Below are 23278 nucleotides of genomic sequence, written 5' to 3'. Positions count from 1 at the left end.
AAAAGAGTTTGGGGTTTCCAGTGGTGGGAAAAAAGACAGGACAGGCTGCAGAACCCACGCTCCTAACTATATGTTACAGGCAGCTGTGTGCTTTGGGGCAGACTCTCCACACACAGTGGTCATCTGATGCTGAGCAAGACATGGCCCTCCGAAAGGGAGTCCTGGTGAGGAAGAAGATGGCAGCCCAGGTGACGGTGCGGGGATGGAGCAGAGCTGGGCAGAGCTGGGTAGAGCTGGGACCAGGTGGTTGCACACTTTCTTCTGCTGATAGTAAATGGGACACACAGGGGAGGTTGGTGGCAGGGGACATGGTCACTTCTGACAAGGGGAATGTTTCCCCAAATCTGCTAACAATTGCTTGGCCAAATTATTTCCTAATCGTCTTTATCTTAAATAATAATTTCAAGTGATTTGGTGGCTCTAACCAGCCTGCCCGTTGATTTCTAAGTAAGCAGCTTTGGGGGAATGGTTTCTGTTCGAGTTGTTCATCCACATTCAAGGCAGAAAGCTGGTCTCCTTTTTAGAGAGTCTGCTCCTATATTACATAGGCCTGGAGAAGAAGATTGTGGCCGGGGTGCAGAAGCCATGTCAATGCTCCCCGACCGTGCCATGGGCCTTCGCACGTGGCAATGAGGCGGCCATCCAGACCACTGTTTGCATGGACAGGGAGCTCATGGGCCAGTTCACCACTCTGGTGGGTTACTAGGGTTTGGCTGTTTTTATGTCTTCAGCTGGCACTCAATTTGCCTCCTTGAGGCATTTCACCATGGAGTTCTGGTTCTATTTTCAGAAACATCCCAGCACAATGCTGCTCCCCACTGATGCAGCGGCTAAGTCTTGAAACAGAACATCATTTCCCCCCAGCCATTTTCCTTTTCTGGATTAGAGAGCTCACATTCCTTCAACCATGCTTACGGTGATCCTTTTCAAATGTCATCAGAATTCTCTTTTCTCCTGGAGTTCAGGCCTGAAATTTTAGATTTGCTAACACATCCATAATGAATATTCTTACAAATTTTTCTTAGAGCTGAAGGTTCTCGTCATGAAATAATATACTTCCCAGCTAAGCAACGATAATGACATGTCCCATTGGGTTTCCCCTTTTGCCATGGTTTGCTAGGATGCTCACACCAAAGTTTATGCTCGGGTTTTCTCCTCTTTCCCAACTTTATTCTTTGTCATCTGTCTTCCATTGGTTACTATTGCCTTTGGTTTTACGGTATCTGCTTTCTCTTGTAAATTGTCTCATCTATCCGCTTCTGTTTTAGCCATCAATCCTCACACCCACGCTGTGCAGTAGCTCAGCGATGGATGATAAGTAGTAGTGTTTGACAGATAAGAGTTTGAGTGGCATGGCTGGTGAGTAATACAAGTCTGAGTTGGTTCTCACTCTTTGGTGGTAACCGTGGTAATGATGCAGTCAGTACTAATACCCGCAACAATGAAAGGAGCCAACATTCGCTAAGTGCCTCTGACCTGACAAGTACTGCTCTGAATATTATAAAATGTGACTTCATTTAAATCTTACAGACATCTTACGAAGTAATATTATTAGCCACATGTTACAGATGGGGAGACCAAAGCACAACGAAGTTAAATAATTTAATCTACTTCATAGATTCAGAAAGTGGCAGAGCCAGCCAGAAACCTAGGCAGCCCATCGTCAAACTGTATGTATGCCCTTGTCCACCATGCTATACTACCTAAGTGATCAGACACTTCACGCCCCTCTACAGGGGACGTTAGGGTTCCCGATATTGCAGATGAAGAGAGCCATTCCCGGCAGCTATGGCCGCGTCAGGCTCGGGACCTGACCCTAATGCTGCTGTGGGATTTGGGGAGTTAGTCACCATTGTCCCCCAACAGTAGTGGTTTCTGGCTCCCTCGTCATCTGCCTACATGCTCTGAGTGCTCCCTCCAATCCTGTGCCCTGTCAGGCAGGCCAGGTACAAAAACGGTGCTGGGATACAGTCACGGGCCCAGCAGGGATCGTGGAGGATGGCCAGGGCCTGGCTTGAAGCCGTGTCGTTCATATAAAGGTCCATGTTCAGGCAAGACAAGAGTGTGTGTGTGTGTGGGGGGGGGGTGAGACGGGGGAATCAGGGGACAGTGTCCACGCCAGAAACTAGGAAAGAAGGAAGCCAAGAGGTCTGATTCTGACTATACCTATTACATGCCAGATACTTCATTACACAAGCCAAATATACTCATTCTCAAATGAGGAAACTGAGCTCAGAGATTAGGTGACTTGTTCTAGGTCACTCAGTGATCATAGGTGTGGACATGGGAATAACTTTTTGTAGGAAAAAGGCCCCACCAAATAATTATAAGTATTTCATTGCAGGAGATAGAATGCTGCCTCTAACCCCCAGGGGCTGTGGTGAGAGTGGGACATGGAGGGAGGGCAGGCCCCCCAGTGCTGGAGTCTGGGGAACGCATGGGGCATGGGGGGAACTCCAGGAACGTGATCCCACTCTCAACAGGAGAGGATGAACGAATGCCCCCACCTCTCCTCAGACTAGGTAGGGGCAGGGGAGAAGAGTCGGGTGAGTGCAGGTGGCTAGGAGTGATGATCCCCCAGGCCATGAGAAACAGGGTACCCCCAGCTCAGTGCCCTTCTCTATCTCGTACCCTATAGGATGAGAAGGGGGCTGGAGCTGGGTGTGGGCTGGGCTGCGGCTGGAGATTTGCTGTAGTCTCCCATAGGGACTTTCAAGTCCTGGGATTTTGTCCTATCTCTGTGTGACCTGAGACCCAGTGCATAGTAGTGATCATGGTAAAAATAAGAAGAGTGGCAGTCACTGTTTCTTGAGCACCTACTATGAGCTGCACATGATACTGGCTGGGCACACCGTTTACCTGTCTCAGACATGAAGGGTTGCCTCACTGGTAACAGCACTGGAGCCCATCGTTTCTGCAAACTGCTGGCTGCCACTGAGTTGTCAGTTCACCTGTGATTAAGTCAGACCATCCACTTCCCCCCTTCCCTTCTCCTTGTGAAAATTCTGCAGTGTAGGCAGGGATCCAGACGCGGGAAAGCCTTCATTGCAGCTGCCTGCCAATGCTTTGCAGCACTGGGGCGGGAGGAGCTCTGCAGAGGCCAGGGCTTGACAACTGTCCATGGCGGGTGTGCGGATGTTGGGCGTGGGGGTCCTTGACAAGCCCTTACTCTGGGCCGCTTCTGTTGGCCCTCACCCTAGGCACCTCCGATGGGCCTGCAGAGAGTCCAGTGCCCTGGTCGTACTGAAAGCTCCCGGTCTCATCAAGTTCGGAGGTGCTTTTGGCACTGCCACAGCGCATGCATTTCGGGCAAATCATCCCCTCCCTTCTCGCTTCCTCATCTGCAAACTGTGGGTGATAATACCTGGTCCTGGCAGAACGTGTAAGGCCAAAATGGGCTAGTGCATCTGCAAACACTTTGACAACCTTAGCATTGCTATTAAAGAGCAAAGGGTCCCTGGAATTCTTCTTATTTTTAGTGTAAGTACTCGTATCGCAATCAACTAAGTATGAGGTGGAAAGACATTTCCAATATTATTCATAATGGCTGTAGGTAAGCCGCAGGATGAGACCACCAAGTGTAAACTTGGATTAGTTAGGAGGAAAACAGAGTTCCCGGGTGCCACAAAACCAAAGAAGGTGGTGCTGAGATGGGAAAGGAGTTCCTTGCCTTCTTCCACTGCAAGCGGATCCTCCCCCAGATTGAAACAGGAAATGTCAACACCTTGACATTGACAAAGAACCTAGTCGTGCCCTGAGCCAGCTCTGTACCTTGTGAATGAGTCTGTTCACAGAAATGCAAATCACTGGCTGCCCAGTTTCGGGTTGCTTTTTCCGGACTTGAGCTGATGGAGAAGGGGCGTGAGACATAATTGCTCAGTGCTGTGCCCCCCACTCCCATCAGACACACAGAGTTCGTCCTCTGATGATAAACCCCAAAGATTCTTCTATATGTCTGAGTAGGCAGCTCCCCTAGGGTCTGACCCCAAGGGGAGTAAATCAAATTCTTTAAAGTCCAAAGACTGCATAACCTACAAACGGTAAGAAAATGTCCCCAGTGATGTAGTCAAATAGAAATGCAGTGAGAGATATCAGAAAAACCTTCTGGAAAGGATTCAGAGAGCTGAGTAACCTATAGAGCTCTATAGGGCGGTTGTTCTTTCCTCTATGAGAACGAGCTGGATGAACCGGCCAGCATGTGATGGTAGTGAAACGTACCGTAAACAGAGCAAGCTGGAGGTGACTTTTGGAAGTAACTAAAGATGCAGGGGAGGAGAAGGCAAGAGAAGGGGCCAGAGGGGAAGAAGAAAGGTAGGAGGGGACAAGAATGAGGAGGGAGGAGGGTGACAAAGGGGACAAGGGTGGTGGCAGGACAAGGAGTTGGGCGAAGATGGAAAGTGAAAGCAGGAGGAGTCCAAGAGGAAAGAGAAAAGGAAAAGAAGGAGGGGGAAGACAGAAGAGGGAAATGAAAAGACAGGGGAGAGGAAACAAAGAAGAAAGGCTTCAGCTGGATTTGTGACATTTTCTTTCTGAATCTAGGCTGTGGGTTCATAGTATGTATCGTGCTCACTAGCCTCCCCTGTATGCTGGTTTTCATGCCTGAAACATTTTGTCTCTTTCTTTTTTTTTTTAATGAAGAGAAGAGGAAGGGGAAGAAAGAGAATCCGCATGGAAGGAGGTAGAGAAAGATGGGACTCATACCTCCCCTGGTTTCTTTGACAAACACCCGAGAGGGCTGAAGTGGTAGAAAAGGACAGTGCTAGCGACCTGCCAGCCGTGTGAGAGGCCCCTGGGAGCAGGAGGCCGGCGGGTCACCTCCACTCGGCCTGGTTCTAAAGGAGGCGTCTGAACCTGAACCACATGGAAGCCAGGGGCCCTCAGCCATCTCCCTGCCGCACTGGAGATCAGAGGTCCTAAACTCGGCAGCCAGTTCCACCTCTGCCTTCAACTCGCTGGGTCACCAGAACAGCCCACAACGGTCCCTGAGCTGCGGCTCTGTGCCAGGGACCGGCCTGGGTGCTGGGGGCCGGAATACAAACCTACAACCCTGTCCTTCTGGAGGACTTTACAGGTAGTGGAGAGCTACTCAGAGCCTCAGTTTCCCTCTCTGTAGAATGAGAGGGTTTGTCTCAGTGGTTTTTAAACGGGGCGTGCTCGAAGCACTAGGATTCCAGGGTGGCTCACAGTAACCAGGGGAGCAGTGTACCCCCCACTTTTACTAGAAAAGCTCAGCTTTATTCTGTCGTAGGTATTAGGATTGGGCTTACCCTTGGGTTTGGCAATACAATTCCATGGCTAAAGGAGATCTGAAAACCACTGAATGAGATGCTCCCTAAGGGGTAAAGTTTGAAAGTTTTCTGTTCTATTTCTAAGGTTATATGATTACTTGAAGACTCTAACTACAAGAATTAATTCACTCATTCTTTCCATAAATGCTTATTGAGGTTCCTTTATAAAGGAGGACAGACATAGCCAATCACCAAATAAATAAGCACGGTAATAGAAGTGGGCGCTGCTGCCCACAGGGACATAGGATGGAGAGGAGGTTGGGGAAAGGCCTGCTGGTGGGGACATCCTTGGAGCTGAGGCTTCCAGGGGACATAGACCAGCTTGGGGAAGACCTGGGGGAGAGCAGTCCGGACCAAAGGAGCAGCCAGTGAGGAGGCCAGATGCCGAGAATGCGTCTGCCACGTCCAGGTGAGGGCAATCAGGCCATAGAAAACAAGGGGAAAAGTGTACGAGATGAGAAAGGTCAGGGAGGCAGGCAAGGCCAGGGGACGTAGGTTCTTGCAGATTTTGCAAAGAGTTGGTATGTCAATTTGTCAATTTAAATTCGGCAAGATATCTTTGGAGGGTATCAAAAAGGGGCCTGATGGGATCTGACTAAATTTTATAAAGATCACTCTGGCTTCTATGTGGAGGATGGATGGTACAGGGCACAAGAATACAGGGCAGGGGTATACATGAGAAATGGGGGCAACCTGGGTGCAGACAGCACAAACTGTGAGAAAATGTTAAACACGGCATGTTCAGAAATGAGAAAAAAACAATTTCATGATCACTATCTTTCTGGACTTCAAATACATGAGTTTTGACCTTAATCTTGCCTTTTGCTACCTAACGCTGCCCCCGGTACACCTATGTTTACTAATTCCAGATGGCAAAAAGAAAGCTATTCCCTTTGGCTGCTTGATTATGTGGGGTGGAGTGTGGATTCAGACAGACCGAAAAAATTTATTAGCCCTCTGTTCCTTATTGAGAAAGCGGCTGGGGCAATTTTCAAATGGAAAAGACAAAAGAAGGCTTGGACCACAAACGTTAACTCTTTGATGGGCGTGCAGTAATGCCTGCCAACAGATTTGACAAGCAATTAACTGAATACAAATGGGAGGGAAGGGAAACTTTGACGTGAAGAGCCACAAGACCCAGGGGTGAGTGATCCACAGTTAATTGTGAAGTGCCTCCCACACACTCAGCACTGCACCTTGGCTCTGGAGGATTTCACAGGCGGGTCAGACACACCCCCACTCTTTAAGAACGCACCCTCCAGCTGGGAAAACCTGAGCAGCACATACAATGCTTATCCCCCTGGCTGGCTAAGTGGAAGGGAGACATCTGGTGGGCTAGTTAAGTCGGGGGATTTGGGGTCCTCACTAGAGTTCTGAGGCTGGCATCAGGCGGGTTGTATTCCATTTCCGCCTCTGCGACTTAGGACAAGCCACCTAATTCTTCTGGGCTGATTTCCTCTACTTGAAAATGGGGGGTAATGCTTCCCAACCTTGCCAGTAGGGATGACACGGGATTTGAAAATGCTCTGTAAGTTGAAAAGTATGTATAAATAGTAAAGGTTATTATTACCGACTGTAAGTGCAGAAGGGGGAGGAAGATGGCAGTGTGTCAGCAAACAGAGAACAGAGAACAACACAAACCTGATCAAGGGTTCCCTGCTCAAAACCCACCAATGACTCCCGTGGCCTAAAGCAGGGGCTGGCAAACACTGGCTCGCCCCACAGGCCCAATCCGGCCTACTGCCTGTTTTACAGAGTCAGTTTTATTGGAATATAGCCACAGCCATTTGGGGACATATTGTCTATGACTGCTTTCTTGCCACACGGCAGAGTTGAATAGTTGCAACCGTGACAGTATGGCTGGCAAAGCTGAAAATATTTAGTATCCGGCCCTTTAAAGAAAAAAAAAAAAATGCTGACTCTTAGAGTAAAGGGTGAAGTCTCTAACTCATTTAAAATGTAAATCCGCCTGATGCTTGAAGCAGGATTTGAATACACGAAATGAATCCTATAGCTGTCTCTAGTCACCCTCGACTCTGTACAACATTTTGTACCACTTCCCATGGAATGACTCCATGCGAGGTGGCATTTCAAGGTCCCTTCTTGGTACTACAATAGGAATCAGGTCTATTCTTTTGGATAATCTCTACCATGTTTAGCACACTGCGCAGGTCATAACAGGTTCTCAATAAGGTTTAGCCAATTAAACCCGAGTCATAGATAAAGCAAGCGTCATACAGTAAAGGACAGACATGGTTCATTCACCTCAAGGACCTCGTGATGTTATAGCTGTGACAGGAGAGGCAAGTTGGAAGTGAATTAATTAGTTCGCTCTCGATTAGTTACAAAAATGTGTATTCCATGCCAACAATACAACTATTCCACGCCCTAGAAGCTAGGGCAGAGGAGGTAATACGGAATTCTATTCATTCCTTTGGAAACAATTCACTTAACACCGTCCGTCTCTACATCAAGCTGGCCGTAAGGGCCAGGGGCTCCCAGGGAACTGTGATCACTTTTTGCTGTCAAAGAGCTTGCGGTCTAGTTGAGGAGGCTGAAGGTCAGCAGATGATCGCTGTACGGGGAGGTGAGCGCAATGCCCAAGTGGTACACAGTGTAGAAGTGGCAGGGAGAAGGGCAGCAGTTCTTGGCATGCCTCCTGAAGATGTACCTGCAGTTTACTCTCCAGAGGGCACGTGGATGGGCTGAGACTCACTCCTGGGTACCTCACAGTCTCCATTCGGGTCTGTCTGATTAGCATGCTGACCTTCTGATACTGATTCGCTCATTTAATCCTCACAACAACTCCACGTGGTTTTACAGAGGCCAAATCACTTGTTGCAAGTCCATAGTCTGAATATGGAGGCTTCTCGTCCAACTCAATCATAAGCTAAAGCCTATGCACTTAATCCTTCCAGGTGGAGCCTAAACACCAGAGAAGAGAACTGGGAGTCTGTCCCAGAGAAAGTGTAAAGTTTGTGACCTACAGAGACAGTACGAAATTGTTTCTGTACCTACTCCATGGACCCTGATTTCACGACGACCCTCCAGTATGAACCAGACATGGTTGGAACATAAACAGTCGGTTAGTGTTCAATATGTCAATAATCAAGGGAGGAAAAAATAAAGTGTTGCAAAGATCAGCCATCACGCCCGGCCGCTGGGCAAGCCAAGGGCTGCCGCCACCCCCTCTGGGGGGTGATTCTGGATGCTGGCAGGGATATTAATTAAGCCCTAACCACCAAGGCCCAATGAATGAATGGTGAGCTGGGAGCCTGCGACCTGAGGCCTGCAGAAGGCCATTCCCTCTAGTCAGGCGTCCTCCCTGCAACATGTCTGTACAAATGTCATGGAGGGCACTAGGGGCAGAAGAATTGGAATATCTTATGTAATTTTTTAAAGTGAAATTTTCTATTCGCTCAGCTTCCTAGGTTATGCCTAGAACACAAGAGTTCCACATTAGCTTAATTGTTCAAGTTGTCACTTTCAACTTTTCATTCTTTGTTTAGACAAAATGTAGTATAAAACCAATAAACATATGGAAAAATGCCCAGTCTTAAATAAATTCCATAATAAGAAACATCAGAGACAATTTTCCTCCCATTTTACTGGCAATGATGAAAAGAAACATCAGTAACTGACCAAACACAGTAACAAAGGTCTGGTGAAAAGGCCTGCTCATGTGGGAATAGTGGGGTTACACATTAGAACTTTCTGGAAGAAGAAGTGATGATATTAACAAAGAGTAAAATGTGTGGGTACTTTAACCCACTAATTCTTCTTCGGGGAATTTATTCCAAGGAAATAATTAGACAAGTCCTCCAAAGTTTACCAAAAATATATCACTTGCAGGATTATTAATAATACCAAATATTTAGAAACAACCTAAATGTCCACAAAAGGATAATATTTAAGTAAATCAAGGTATAACCAGGCAACAGAGTCCTATTAGCCTACTTAAAAGGATGGCGGGAATCTATAAGCCACAATATGAAACTTTCTCCATGTTGTCCCATTTTCAATAAAAAACAAATGGCTCCCTGGGAACCTGCCTAGAGCTTCACTAAATCATTGGTATACAGTGGCTCTTTCTGAGATTTCAGATGATTTTTTTCTTCCTTTTTTGTTTATCTCCATTATTTGAATTTTTACAACGAACATGTAATAGCTTTAAAATAGAAAACCAACTGTTTTTAAAGATCAAAAGCAAACATCCATAAGGTACACAAATGTGCTGGAGAAGAAGCGGGGCTAAAACCGGAATAATGGCTGACTTTCGGAAGGAAAATGTGGAGGGACTTGGAAACTTGCCTGGCAAACTTGCACAAGGAGTCCTTCCCTGGTCCTGCAGGCAGCAGGAAGCTCCAGCGTCCAGCCTGTGCTCCTGGGTCAGTCCCTGGATTCAATGCCTCAGTTTCCTCGTTTATAGAATGAGGGGCTGACAGCACTTGCCTCTAAGATTGTCATGAGAATTAAAGAGTCAATGAAAAACACCTATCACATAGGTGGCACATAATCCTGGCATATCACATAGCCTGGCACATAATCGATATTCACGAAACACTAACTCTTAGGAAAACCAGCTTCAGACAATTGCAGCCTAAGTGAGTTCACTTTCCCAGAGTGAAGCACTAATGACCAGTTAAGGAGAGTAAGAAGGTAGAGGACAATTAGGCAAAGGAATCCACAGAAGTAGACATATATTAGGCTGATGCAAAAGTGTGGTTTGAAAGGTTAAAAATAATTGCAAAAGCTGCAAATACTTTTGCACCAACCTAATATAATACCTAGACTGCAGCACAACCGTGAAGAATGTGCCTGTGTAGTTTCAGGCACGTGACTTAACCTCCTAGTCTTAACTGCTCATTCGGCAAACTGGGGCGTAGACAATTAAGTTCGCGAACTTTCCACCATGTAAGTAACTTACTAAATGCCATCTTAAGGATTAATGCCAAGTGCTAACACAGTGCTCAGTAATAGTACGTTTTCAATACTTATTTGCTACTATTAATAAAAATAATTATTATTGAGTAAAATCGGGTAGTAAGCTCCCTGTCCCTACAGGTATCCAGGCAGGCTCACTGGCTACTTGAAGACGATGAGGCAGAGATGACTTAGTCATGGGAGGGAGGACGGGATGGATTACTATCTTCTTCCAAACCTAAAAATTCTGTGCAGTCATTGGCACAGGAAACTGATTTTAATTGCAGGGTGTTTGGGATTGTTCTACAGAGTGACCAGGGAACCCACCACCAGCAGGGACATCTCCTAAGAGAATTATGGGAAGGTGCAGCTCCCAGAGGCCAGTCCTGCTTTTGAGACAGATGAGGCAAGTGTGAGGTGGTTCTTCCAGACTCTGCCCATTCTCTGTCCCAAGAGTGGCCCAACCAGCTCTGGAAAAGCTGCGACAGTCGTTCCTCCACACATTCTCTGGCATTCTCAAGGAAAACGGCTGCAGGTGATGACCACAGTACTAACAGCAATGGCAAACCCATATGATTGCCTACTGTGTGCTGAGAGCTTTGCATGCATTGTCTCATTGACTTTTCCCATCAGACTCATGCATCTATGCTCTGAGCGTCAACACATTTCACAGACAAAATAACTGAGGCTCAGAGAGGATAAGTATTGCCCCAAACCCTTGAGCCAATAAGGGAGAAGGGTTTGAACCAGGTCTAAGCTGTACTCAGAATGTGAGAGCAGTTCCAGGGCCTCATGACAAGTTGACAACTCATTCACATTATGGATGTATCCTGTTCTCTTTCAGGACCTGCCACTCACTGCCCCACCCCACTGGGTTAGTTGGTCCCTCTCAAGGAAGCTGGGGACAGGGAAAGCTTAAATTGCCATGGGCATTATCTAATAATTCCTGGAGAAAGAAAAAGACTGAGAAAAAAGGCTTAAGCTTCACCCACAAAATGAATACCCCAACACAACAGAATGGAGAATGTTCCAGGAGCAAAGCACCCATGCTTAGAGAAGTCAGAGGTTTCAAACTTTATAAGGCTGAGCAGGCACCACAGACAGAATGTAGACTATTTTCTCACTTTCATTTTCTTCTAAAATCCTTTGGCCAACCCAGGCAGGCTTCAAATTGGCCTCATCCCAGTGTGATCCCTTGGGCCTGTAGCAAGGAGGTTCACTTTGCCATGTCAAGGTCAGGGCATAGCCCCCCTGCATCTCTCTAGAGCTGCAGGGGTTTTAAGACTACGCTCAAATCACTTATGTCACAAAGTTATAACTTCACAGCTCCCCAGATTCTGGAATCACAAACATGAAGGTTCACATCTCAGTTCCCCCACTGAGCACCTACCAGCTCTGGGCTTCTGTTTCATCAGTCAGTGGGAATCCTGACAGCTTCTAGGCTTGTTGTAAGGATTAAATGAAATAATGAAATATTGGGCCAGCAGTGGAGTGTGTGGTTGAGTACAGGCTGTCGTGCCAGACTATTTAAGTTCTGCTCCTGACTCTATCACTCGCTGCGTGTCCTTGGGCAGCTTACTTAACCTTTCTGGGCCTCAGCTTCTTCAACTGAAAAGGGAGATGATGATAGTATCCACCTCTATAGGACAGGGAGGGAATGAATGAGTTCCAGCTCAGAAAGTGCTTAGAACAGCACCTGGCACATTAGTGAGTAGTCAGTAAATGAAAGTTGCTTTGAGTAATGCATGTAAAGCCCTCTCAGCATGGTAAAAATAAGTGCTCAATAAATGGTAACTGTTATTATTACAAGGTACACTTTCCACAGAAATTTTATGCATATTTATCTCCTGGAAAGCAATTAAAAAATGAAGACGTCAGGGAAAATCGTGTCTTGAAGTAAATGTGACAATCATAGCAGAGAATTCACTAGGTCCTGTGGCCCTAGCAGGATACCCTAGGACTCCCCACATCCAGGCTCTCCTTTGCTTCCAAAAGACTTTCATTCAGCCATTTACTCTTTTAGCAAATGCTCCTTAAGCACCCACAGTGAGTCCAAAGTGGGGCTGGGAATACCCAAGACGGGACTAAGGTGGCTCTGGCCATCCTAGAGCTTACAGGGCAGGGGGGAGATGCACACTAAATAAATAGTACAGACACAAATGATTATTTCAGGATCGTCGCAATGGGTTATGAAGGATGTGATGAGAAGATCTAATGGGGTCCTGACATGGTCTTTCACCGGAGGCGTACATGAGGGACGAGTCACTGAAAAGGCTCCTTGAGGAAGGGACACTTAGCTGGGTCTTCACAGATGCATAGAAGTTGGCTGGGTAACAGCTGGGAGTAGAAGGAGGAGATGACCCAGGCACACAGGCATTTAGTTCGGAGGCCCTGTAGCCATATTGTGACTGCTCACCAGGGAGCAGAAAGAAGGGCGTATGGTTGACTTGTTCCTAGACCATCCAGTGAGAAGCACTCAGCTGGGAGGCGGGCTTGGGAGAGAAATGCAGGTCCTTAGGAACTGCATTCTCAGTTGCGACTGTTGTTTCTTCCCTTTCAGAGTCTCCTTGCCTGCTGGCAACGACAGCTGGGCTCAGACACCAAGTCTCTGGGCCAGTGGCCAGCCATTCTCGGCTTAGATTCCCAGAGGCTACAACCACAGACCCCTTTGTCCACGTGTGAACCACGACAGAGACTGTGCCCTCTGCAAGCCTTCAGATGACTCCATCCTGTCCTGGTCATGCCCCACTGGGTTCTGTGAAGCTATTTAGAAAGATAAGTTTCTCTCACTGAAGAAAAGGGGCAGAGCATGACAGAAAACAATGGCCCCACAGGAGTGATCTAGGATTGACAGAAATGAGGACATTCCCTTCCTGTATCATCAAAGAAGCCAACCCCCAGGTCAGTGATTTCTCCGCCTGTTTACATGCTATGGAAAGAAAATGTGCTTAAGTTTCCTGCCGTTTTACACTGGAAACTGATGCTCCAGGAAAGGAAGCCATCTATTCCAGACGTAGCAGGTTTCTTTTGGAATGCACACACTGGGAGTCTGGCGCTATCCCCTAAATGGCACTTTTGTTGTCTTTTTGTTCAAGACAGCAAGCTTTTTCAAGGATCAGAACCGCCTGCCAGCCTCCCTTGACAAACAGCCCACCAGCCTGCTTGGTAGATTGGATGTTTAATAATTAGCCTAACTCATTGTTTATCTAAGTGGTAATTATCAGTGCAATGAAATAATATTTTAACTGCAAAGGAAGCATTACGGAGAGCTCACAAGTGGAATCCAGAGGCTGGGCATGGCCAACACAACTTCCCAGACGCAGAGGAAAGGGCCGCTCCATCTTGGCTGGCAGGTCTCGGCGTCTGAGAGGCCATCGCCAGGTGCTGCTCCAAAGACCTAAGGACATGTGCCTGGGAGAAGTGCCTGGTTCCAACCCTTTCCACTGAGGCTCAATGGCCCAGCCAAATATGAAAGTGCGACCTGTGCTTCTCAAGCGGAACAGTCTAGAGTCGGTGGAGCTGGTAAAGCAACCTCACCACCGCAGGAGCAAATCTCAACAGGTGCGATTCAAGGAAGATGGGACCAGTCAGACGCCGCCTGGCCTAACCGAGGGTGATGGCCACACTTCTGAAGACCTGACTGTGATGGGCAAGACCCATCACCTGCCCACCTACTCACTCTCCTTCCCCAGGTCCCAGAAGGCAGGGGGCTTTCGGAACATCGGGATCCAAACCTCCCCCAGTCTCAGGAAGCATTTCCCAGTTTTCAAAAAGAAGAGACTCACAGCCAGCAAGTCACTGGTGGAAATGCCAACAGCATCCCCAAGTGCCATCCAGGTCAATGGCAAGCTCTCGGAACAGGACATTGTGTCTTCTGACCTTGCCTACTTAAGGCTGGCTCAGCATCTTGAGGATGGGCCCCGAAGGGTCACGGTGCCCCACCCATTTCTCCCTAGAATGTCCAAGGTGCAAAGCAACGGGCCTGTTAGCATATGCTTGGAAGCAGGGACGTGGAGAGCCTCAGAGAAAGCAACAGCTGCCATTCAGGTCCCGGAAGATATTTACCACAGTCCGACCTGGGCAGCTAGAGTATCCAATTTCAGCCGAGACAGGTCTGCAGAGATAAGCAACTCCATCTACCCTTTGGCTGACATGTGTTCAGGTGATATGAGAAGAGAGCCGCCAACAGATGCTGAAAGATCCCCCTCCTGCTTAAATGCCACCAGCGGTGCCAACCACATGCCAGGCACAGGGAAACTTAAACCCGAATTGCTTTGGCCCAAAGACAACTCTGATGACAAAGACTTTGGCCTACTGTCATCTCGGTCAAAAGAAACGTGTGTTCCGTCTTCTCCACGGACTCGCAGCTCCCCGTCCCCAGGCTCCCTCAGCCAGCCAGCCAATCCAGGAGGGGCCTCAGACTGGTCTTCACTGAGTAACAACCACCAGAATCTGCTGTCACCCAAACCTAACAATGCATCAAAACCTGCCCCTGCGTGTCAGGGGCAGTCAGCAAAGAACCCCACCAAGCCAGACACCCCGGAGTTCCGAAATTGCCCAGGAAACGATCAGCTCCCGTCCTTTCTTCCAAAGAGGGAGACCCAACTTCAGAGCAACCAAGACACCGGTGGGATTAATCAGGTCCACCGGGCACAGGGAGAGCTCTGCGACCTCCAAGGCAGGCTGCAGTCCGTGGAGGAATCTCTGCACTCGAACCAGGAGAAAATTAAAGTCCTTTTGAATGTAATTCAAGACTTGGAGAAAGCGCGGGCTCTCACAGAAGGGTACGTTGAATTTTTTTCCTATTAAAAACTACTGGGTTCAGTCATATGCCAGGATAGGGGCAGAGAGAGGGAGCATTGGTTTCTGTTACTAGGAAAATGTCTCCAAATGGTTGGGATTCGTTTCCACGAATCATAAGCAAGGACCTCCCTTTGTTCTGACTGGGTTTCATTCAATTCTAGGCTTCAGTTACTTTCCTTGGCTGTCTGCTTTTGTTTCCAAATATCAACAAACTGGGGGAAAGAGGCAATGGAGCAGCAGGGTTGAAAATGCTTTTTATTAAGATAGGGGTCCAGGTGATAAGTGATGGGGGGGTGGTAGCATGCAGGGACTTCCCCCACCCCCTCCTCTAAGCAAGTCACTGCATTTGTACAGCATTTTAGTCATTTGCGTTTGTCACCAAGGACTCAAGGTAGCCACTAATTTTACTGTTGACCTTTCTCTTCCCTGACCACTTTCGTGGCTTGAGCCAGTCCATCACTGACCAACTGAATAGAAACTGAAATGAGATCACAATTCTGCAAAGAAAAAAAAAGTCACCAAATGCTTTCCTGGGTGACTCAGCACCAGTCTGGGGAGAGGAAGGCCGTTATTTATTTAGTTGTGCCGTGTTCGTCCCTAGAAAAATGTGCTCCCTACAGACTGAGAAGAAGAAAGACGAAAGCTAATTAACCAAAGGGGAGGAGAGGGAAGTCGGTCACTGACATTCGTTGATATGAATCCCCATCAGCATTACCTTATGAGAGTGAAGCCCTCTGACAGTACAGAGAGAAATACACTAAGGGGTCGGGAACTGTAATAGCCTCTCTCCCACTCATTTGCAAAGCCCCTCAATTTCCTCCCTATCACGAGGGGTTAAGAATAACTGACTCATCTCAGAGGACTGTTGTCAGCATGAAAACACCCTCCGATTTAAAGTGCTTGAAAGCCCTCTAGAGATGTGAGGTCCTATTATCGTGGGTTTCTTATTTCTCTGTTGGTAATGGTCACGCAACTTCAGAGCTTTGGTCCCGAGGAGCGGGGCAAAGCTGCCTGCAGGAACGAGTCAGCAGCACGCGTGGATCCCACGGGAATTCTACCCATAGATTTATCCAGCAAATGCTCTCTCTTGTAGGCGCAACTTTTACCGAACAGGCCAAGACCTCAACAACTGCAGCACCTGCCAGAACACGGCGTGCATCATATACAGGTACCTGGCGACGATGGAGCACGGATGCCGCAGGGCCCGTGGAACAATCTCGTACACTCTCTTAGATGCATAAAGTCAAGAGCGAGGCAAAGACAGGAGACCCTTGAGTACCTGAGACTTAAAAATCAAGGTGTTTCACTGTGAAATGTTAACATCTGGTGGTGAGGCAGGCATCGCGTTGTTTCCTTACAATAAGGTCTATGAGCAAATCCTTTTGCTAAGGACCCCTACCCGTACTGGACAGGAAGTACAGGCACCTTACGGCAGGCTGCATGCACATGTGTGTCTCATCTCAAAATTGTATCTTATGAGGTGGTTCTGAATGTCCTCAGGGACATCAAGCCACGTGGCGCAGCTCACATACTGTACCTCCAGATGCAGGACTCAGGTCCAGATCGCTTTGATTCTAAACCCTGTGCTGCTGCTGATCCCACCACAGTGCCTCTTCCTCAGCGGTAGCTACCCCATGCCAAGCACTCACTATGTGTCAAGGAGCATGCTAAGCACTCACTGTTTTCATTTCTGAGCACATTTCCTTCCAGCAGGGGGTAATGTAGCTGCCATGAAGTGGATTTTTGCAAGGAATAGAAGGAAAACATCAGATAGTGGTGAGAGCACTGAAGTTGGAGTCAAAATCCCCAAGTCAGATGTCTGCTAACTTGTCTAGGACTCAGTGTCCTCATCTGTAGAATGGGCACAATTATCCCTGTATAGAGTTGCCAAGAGGAGCAAATGAGATAATATAGTCGTAGGTGAATGCCTTGTATAACTGTAAACCTCTGTACAAACCCAAGGGCTTATTACTGCTATTACTAGAAAGATCAATGCCCCTTAGCTGGAAGCCCAGTTCAGTGGCATGGTGGAAAAGCCATCAAAGCAGTCATTTCAGTTGATGGCATCTAATTTTGACAAAAGTGTATGGTTTTGTTTTCTCTATTATGTTTCTCTTTAGATGAGAAAGGCTGTCCGATTGGGTTGCCTGTGTCTTCTTTTTAAAATTTCTCATTCTCTCCAGCAGAATCCCGAGTTTTCATCCACACAAGGGATGGGAGGCCTGGAATTTAAAAGACCCCGTACTAGGGTGGGACTTTGGGCATTTTCTCATTGAACTGTCAATTCCTTACACCTACAAGCCACAGAACCTCGTATTTTCACCAAATGACAGAAGCTTCAGGACCAAGCACGGCAAATGTCCTTTACCTCAGTGTAAAATATCCTCTCGAAAAAATATCCCCTGGAAAAGGCTTGTGACATTGGAAAGTCTAAGTAGGCAGGCCTGTCAGTTGCTCCCTTTGCTTCCTTTTTCACATCTCCTATCTTAAGCAAATTTCCTAAGCACTAGGAAGACAAAAATTATTTAATGTCTAGACAGCTAGGGAGGACAAAAAAACTATTCATCATAAACAAGAATTATTTTTAACTAACTTCCATTTAAATTTTGGATGGTCTCCTTTCTTCATCAGCCAGATGATGTAGTCTCTATTACCTTAAGATGACTTTTTATTTAGCTTATGTAGATGAAAAGGAGCAGTGTTTATTTCCCCAACTATTGTGAGCTGCATGGCCTGCCGTGGGCAAATCATTTCTGGCCTTTGAGTGCCCTCATCTGAAAAATGAGGGCCTTTAATGAGATGGTCCCTCTAGTCCTTTTCAGTTCTGACATTCTGATGGTCAATGCTGAATGAAAACTGGCAATATTTGGCTAAACCATGACCTTCCAACAAGTCTGAGAATGTTTGCATTTTTTTTTAGTACCCAATTCAAACATCCCAAGCAAACATCCCAAGCAAACTTAGGAATTAAGTTACACCCCTGGATGGGTTAGCAAATCTCATGCACACGTATCGTTCTAGTTTTCCAAGAGGAACAGCCACTGTATGCGCCCTTTCCTCATTATCATTCAAAGCCAGACTGTTCTTCCAGACAGCATCTCTATCTCTGTATCTGAGCCATTGCAGAGGAACAGGCAATTAATCTGATGAAAGCAAAGAGATCAGAAAAACACCCCCATCGTCGTAGTACCAGTGGAAAGAGGAGAGTTGTCAATTTTTTTTTTTTTTTTTTTTTTACCATTTCAAATGACTTCAAACTCTATGTTGTGTCCTGGAAAGTCAGATCTTACAAACTAATGAATAAGTGATGTGGAATACTCATCCTCAGGCCTTGTCAAGCTGCCTCTCTCCCTGATGATGGATGGGCCCAGCGCACGTCACTGTACATAAAGCACGTGGGTGCATGATGGATTACCTGCTGGGTCTTCTTCTCTGGAGATGTTGCTGCTAAGGTAGCAACACATAAGGTTTTCTAAGTGGCCCCATCAGCCAAAGAGGATGGCTAATGTGACTTGCTTCCATCGGGACACGTGGGGGCATCAGTTCTGCCCAGCTCATTCTCTCTGCTCCAGAGAAGCCTTTTGCCCCAAGCTTCCTTGGCTTTCTTCTTACCATGGGTCACTTCCATAGATCGCATCTCACCAAGAAGCACCATCATAGATTCCTAAGGACTCCATGCATGGCTCTCAGGGTCTTCCAGAGGATCCCATATACCAGAGAGAACCGACCCCTTTGAGTTTTGACGGCTGCTGGCTCCAAGGGAAGGGGCGGGAATTGGCCCTATGCATCGAGCTGGTTCCAGGCTATTTAGTTCCCAGTCTTACTCCTCTCTGTCCTTAGCTTTAATTCTAGGACAAGTTTCTCAAAGAGTTGGGTGAATGCCACCTCTGGTACCAAGATTAAATAACATTGAATTACTTAGTGAGAACAGTTCTCTTTACAAATTTGTTTCAATCCTTGTGACTACCTGGAGGGGAAAATCAGAGTTTGGTGCTAGAATGTCTTCTAAACCTTTCTAATGCTTATTTATTATGCTTCTTTGCCAAGAAAGAGCAGGTCTCAGGTTCATAGCCATAGGCAAGCAACAGAACCTAGCCAGAATGTAATCATTTTAAAATTTTTATTGAAGCTTTTAACGTTTAAAACTAGTTCCCTAAATATTCATTGTAAGTGATGCCGGTCTCCATTTTTCAAAACTGGCGTCGCCTATTTTGTATAAATGTTTCTAAGTTTAAAAAGGAAATCAATTTAGAGAGAAAATAAATGTTTGTTGTGGGGAGTTTCACAAAAACTGTGAAGGTGGTGGACAAATAAATGAAGTTCGACAAAAGCTGTCCTAAGGAATCAGCTCCCTTTCCTCTTCTCAAGGGCACGAGCTCTCGCCCAGCGACGTCCCTCCTCCTTCCCTCACTCCATCCTCTGTTCCTCCAGCCATGTCTCCCTGCTCTTCATCTTCATGTTCACTCTAAAAATAATCACCGAGCCTCTTTGGAGGATTTTGACTACACTGATCAGGCATTTATTTTCTGGAGGTAGCTCCCAGGAGAAATCTGCTTTGTTTAAGTTGGAAAATGCCTCCAATGTTTTAAGGGGAGAGAACAGGAATTTTTTCTCAAAAAATAATGTTCATCTACCATCCAAGTATGGTCATGCTTAGGAAACTGAAATAAAGAGCAAGCTGCAAACTGACCATTTGTAATGGGTGAAGGGAGAGGTTGGCCATGTAAGATTTGAATGGTGTTAGAGAGGAGAAACAGAAGAGCTGGGGGTCTACCTGGACATGCTGTCTCCTCTTCTCATTCTCAGCCTCTTCTCATGGTTTCAACAGTACTCACGGATGTTAAGCGACTGTCTTATGATGCTGCCTTCTTTCCCTACCACCTCTTTCATCAGCATGTTATCTCTCTCTGTCTCCCCTAACTACAGGGATATAAACCTAACTACAGATATGTCTAACTTAATATCTAAAGGCACCTCAGAGTCACCATATAACAAACACCCTCCTTGTTTTCCCTCAGGAAATTAATTCCTTCCTCTATTTCTTATTTGGTTCCATATCATTAAGCATAACTCCATAAAGAAACTAGAGTTGCCATTAGCTCACTCTTCTTCACAACACATGTCAAACTGGTTACCAGTTCTAGCTGCTAAATCCAACCCTTAGCTCCGCCCCCTCTGTCTCTGGGCAGTAAAGACCCTCATCCTTTGCCACCTGACCTCTAACTAATCTTTCTGCCATAGGCCCCTTTGCGCGATCCCTAGTAATCCTCTACGCAGATTGCTAAGTTACCTGAAAAGTAGACTTTGCCCATGTCACTCCTGTTAAGCAATCTTGTCCTGATTCCTACTGTTCCCTTTAGCTAATTCTTCAAGGCTCTTTAAAATGATGCTAAATGTCTTAACTGCTACAACTCCAGTCACCCAACTGGCTTCAAACACCATGTGTTCTGCCTTGGTGCTTCTGCATAAGTTCCCTCACTGCCTGAAATGCCTTTTCTGCCCTCTTTGTCCTGGACATTTCCTAGTCTTGTGGTTTAAAATCCAACTCCTCTGGAAAACCTCACATTCCTTCCAGAGAAGGACCCCCATGACATGCGCTTTCCTCTGCTATGCCATTATCCTAACATTGTAACACGGTGTTTATGAGTTTCTTTCTGTCAGCAAATGGCTAGTTATCGCAGAATCATGGGCCAGTGTGTAATGCATCGTTGGTGCTCAGGAAATTCTTGGCAAAGAAGAGAATGACTATATTGACTGGGGGAGGGATGAAAAGCAATGGTGGACTTGAGACAGCTATTTAGATGGCCCCAAAGTAAAATCACTGTTACCATTTGTGTGTGCCCATACTTTTGGGTGGGGAAAGGGAGGGTCTTACTCAAATGTTCTCATAGGGAAGGAAGGGTTCTATGCAGTAGGTCCTCACCAGATCTTTTGGACCCGAATCAAACAATGACTGGATGTAGTACATGGGTTGTCATTTTTTAAATACCTGAATGCTACATCCTCTCAACGAGTGGAACCCAATCAGAACTTCCTGTGATGTCTCAGAGAGCCTGCTGTAGTTTCACCAGCCACGGAAATCCTTGTTCATCATGGCCGACCAACGTGGTCACCCATATTGCTGTACCCACCGTGGTGGAAGAGGCAAAGTCTGACTTGTGCAAAACCACACATTCCACTGAGGCTAAAATATCCCCTTTCTATAGTGTCTGAACTACCCCAACAATCTCTTCGGGAGAGGGGAGTAAGGCCTTAGATCTTCATGTTCTCTTGGCAAAACATTCAGTTCCATCTGCCTGCGAGCCAGATTCCACAGCAGGCTGCCTTCGGAAGCCAGCCCTAAGTGGAAGGTTATACGGCCAAGTTCTGCTCAGTCACGGGCATCCTGAGGGTTTGTGTTTCACAGGCAGGGCTGAAATAATGCTCCCAAAGTGGGATCCAGGACCCTCTGCATCAGAGTCTCCTGGGGATCTGAGTAGTGGCTGCTGGGCATGACCCCGAAACCTGCTGGGTCAGAGGAGGTGTGGTAGAAGATGGGCACCTGCAGTCACAGAACACTTCCTGGGAAGCTGTGATCCCGGGGAAGCTTGAGAAACATTCAAGTACATCAAGTCAGGGGTTTGAAAGGAGAAGGTGATTTACTAGAAACTTCTGTGACAAACAGCCTGCGTGTCCATGAATAGAAAATTCTTGCTAATGAAATAGCCCAAAATCTAGCTTTCGTTTTAAATGAATCGTGGGAGAGATGCCTGGCCTTTCTGATTGGTGTCAACGATAGAGTTAGACAGTCATATAGGACCTAGCGAGGGGGTGAAGGTGAGAGTGGAGGAAAAGGGAAAGAGGGAGGGCTTGTTCAAAGAGTGAGCAAAATCTTTTGATGCCTCCCGTATCCCATGAGAAGAAAAAATGAGTCTGTCAGTCCATTTTGGATGCAAGCCCACGCTTGCAATATGCATTACAGTCAGCCCTCCGTATCCTTGGGTTCCGCACCCATGGATTCAACCAACTGTGGATCGAAAGTACATATCCCGGAAAAAAATGTAACGTTGTTGCTAATGTGTATTATGTAGTTAGGCCGATGATGGCTGCATCTGTCCTGAATGTTACAGACTTTTTTCTTGTCATTAGTCCCTAAACAATACAGTGTAACAGCTATGTACGTAGCATTTACATTGTATTAGGTATTATAAGTAATCTGGGTACGATTTAAAGTATAAAGGATGACGTAGGTATATATGCAAAAATGCAAATAGGACACCATTTTATATCACGGACTTGAGCTTCGGGGATTTGGGGATCCGTGGGGATCCTGGAACAAATGTCCTGCGAATACTGAGGGATGACTGTAGGGGACTCATTTCCTCCCACTTCTCCCATGTCCTCAGGCTTCATCTGAGATGAGCAATGGAATGGCAACCCCTGTTGATATTCCTCCTTCAATAAGATTACGACCAATTAACGCCCAATTCTGCTCCCAGGCCAGGAGCCCAAAGGCTAGGAACTGCCCTCTGGTGAGTCCTGGAGGAGCAATTCCACACATGGGACAGGGTGGGTGTGCAAAGCGCTGCCCAGCCCAGCACCGCGTCCCCTTCAGGAGAGGGGCGTGGTCACCTGTGCTCTTGAACCTGAATGCTGGAATCCTCCACCACCATCCTCTCATTTCCTCAAACTCCACAGACAGCCGGCAGCTTTTTATCATTATTGAGCCTTCCATTGTTACAACTCCTTCTGAACCAGACAGAGAAGAAATTATGGATATTCAAAAGGCAACTTGCTGCAGGCACCTCCCTTTGTACCCAGCAACCAGCATTCCCGTTCCTGGTGTCATCCCCTCAGGTTTGATATTGAGAACTTCTGATAAGGAGTCTACGGAACAGGCCAAAACCTGACAGCGACGTGCCCTGCCCCGCAGGAGAAAAGGCAGGCCTCCGCTCTCTGGGGAGCTACATGAGCTGTCTGGGGTCACACAGCTGGTGGGGCTGGGAGCTATCCTGGAGTGTCCTTCTGTGTTAGGTGTTTTGGATACTGGGTCTTGACCCTGCCTGCCACGTAGAGCTGTTACCTAACCAGAGAAAAAGGCATTTCACTAGAAATGTATTATGTGCCCAGGCCTGTGGGTTCAGCAATCCACTTTCCACTTCAATTATTTAGTATTTTCCTTTGGTCTGCCTACGGTGCTCTCCCAGCATGGAGCCTGGTGAACTGTCAGAGCCTCGGCTTCCAGCCATAGTCCTCTCTTTGGCCAGCAATGAAGTATGCGGTGA

The 23278-nt window shown here is 46.9% G+C and overlaps 2 protein-coding genes across 4 annotated transcripts in view; one reads left to right on the top strand and one right to left on the bottom strand.

Annotated features, from left to right (window-relative positions):
* DOCK2 (dedicator of cytokinesis 2) overlaps positions 1–23278 on the bottom strand; it is a 368348-nt gene that overhangs the window by 161411 nt on the left and 183659 nt on the right. The window lies entirely within an intron of this gene.
* Positions 1–23278, top strand: part of INSYN2B (inhibitory synaptic factor family member 2B) — a 105275-nt gene that overhangs the window by 74267 nt on the left and 7730 nt on the right. The window contains exons 2-4 of one of the 3 annotated variants that reach the window (XM_081036151.1): positions 8207–8373; positions 12772–14995; positions 16108–16182. In XM_081036151.1, coding sequence (XP_080892277.1) covers positions 13665–14995; positions 16108–16182 — 1406 coding nt within the window. In that variant the 5' untranslated portion in view covers positions 8207–8373; positions 12772–13664. Of the gene's footprint in view, positions 1–8206; positions 8374–12771; positions 14996–16107; positions 16183–23278 lie in introns of those variants that run through there. The other 2 variants (XM_081036152.1, XM_081036153.1) reach the window with 2 other exon arrangements.

The sequence above is a fragment of the Rhinolophus hipposideros genome (genome assembly GCF_964194185.1).
Source record: "Rhinolophus hipposideros genome assembly, chromosome: 23".
Taxonomy (NCBI): domain Eukaryota; kingdom Metazoa; phylum Chordata; class Mammalia; order Chiroptera; family Rhinolophidae; genus Rhinolophus; species Rhinolophus hipposideros.
This window is presented reverse-complemented; position numbering and strand designations above follow the sequence as displayed.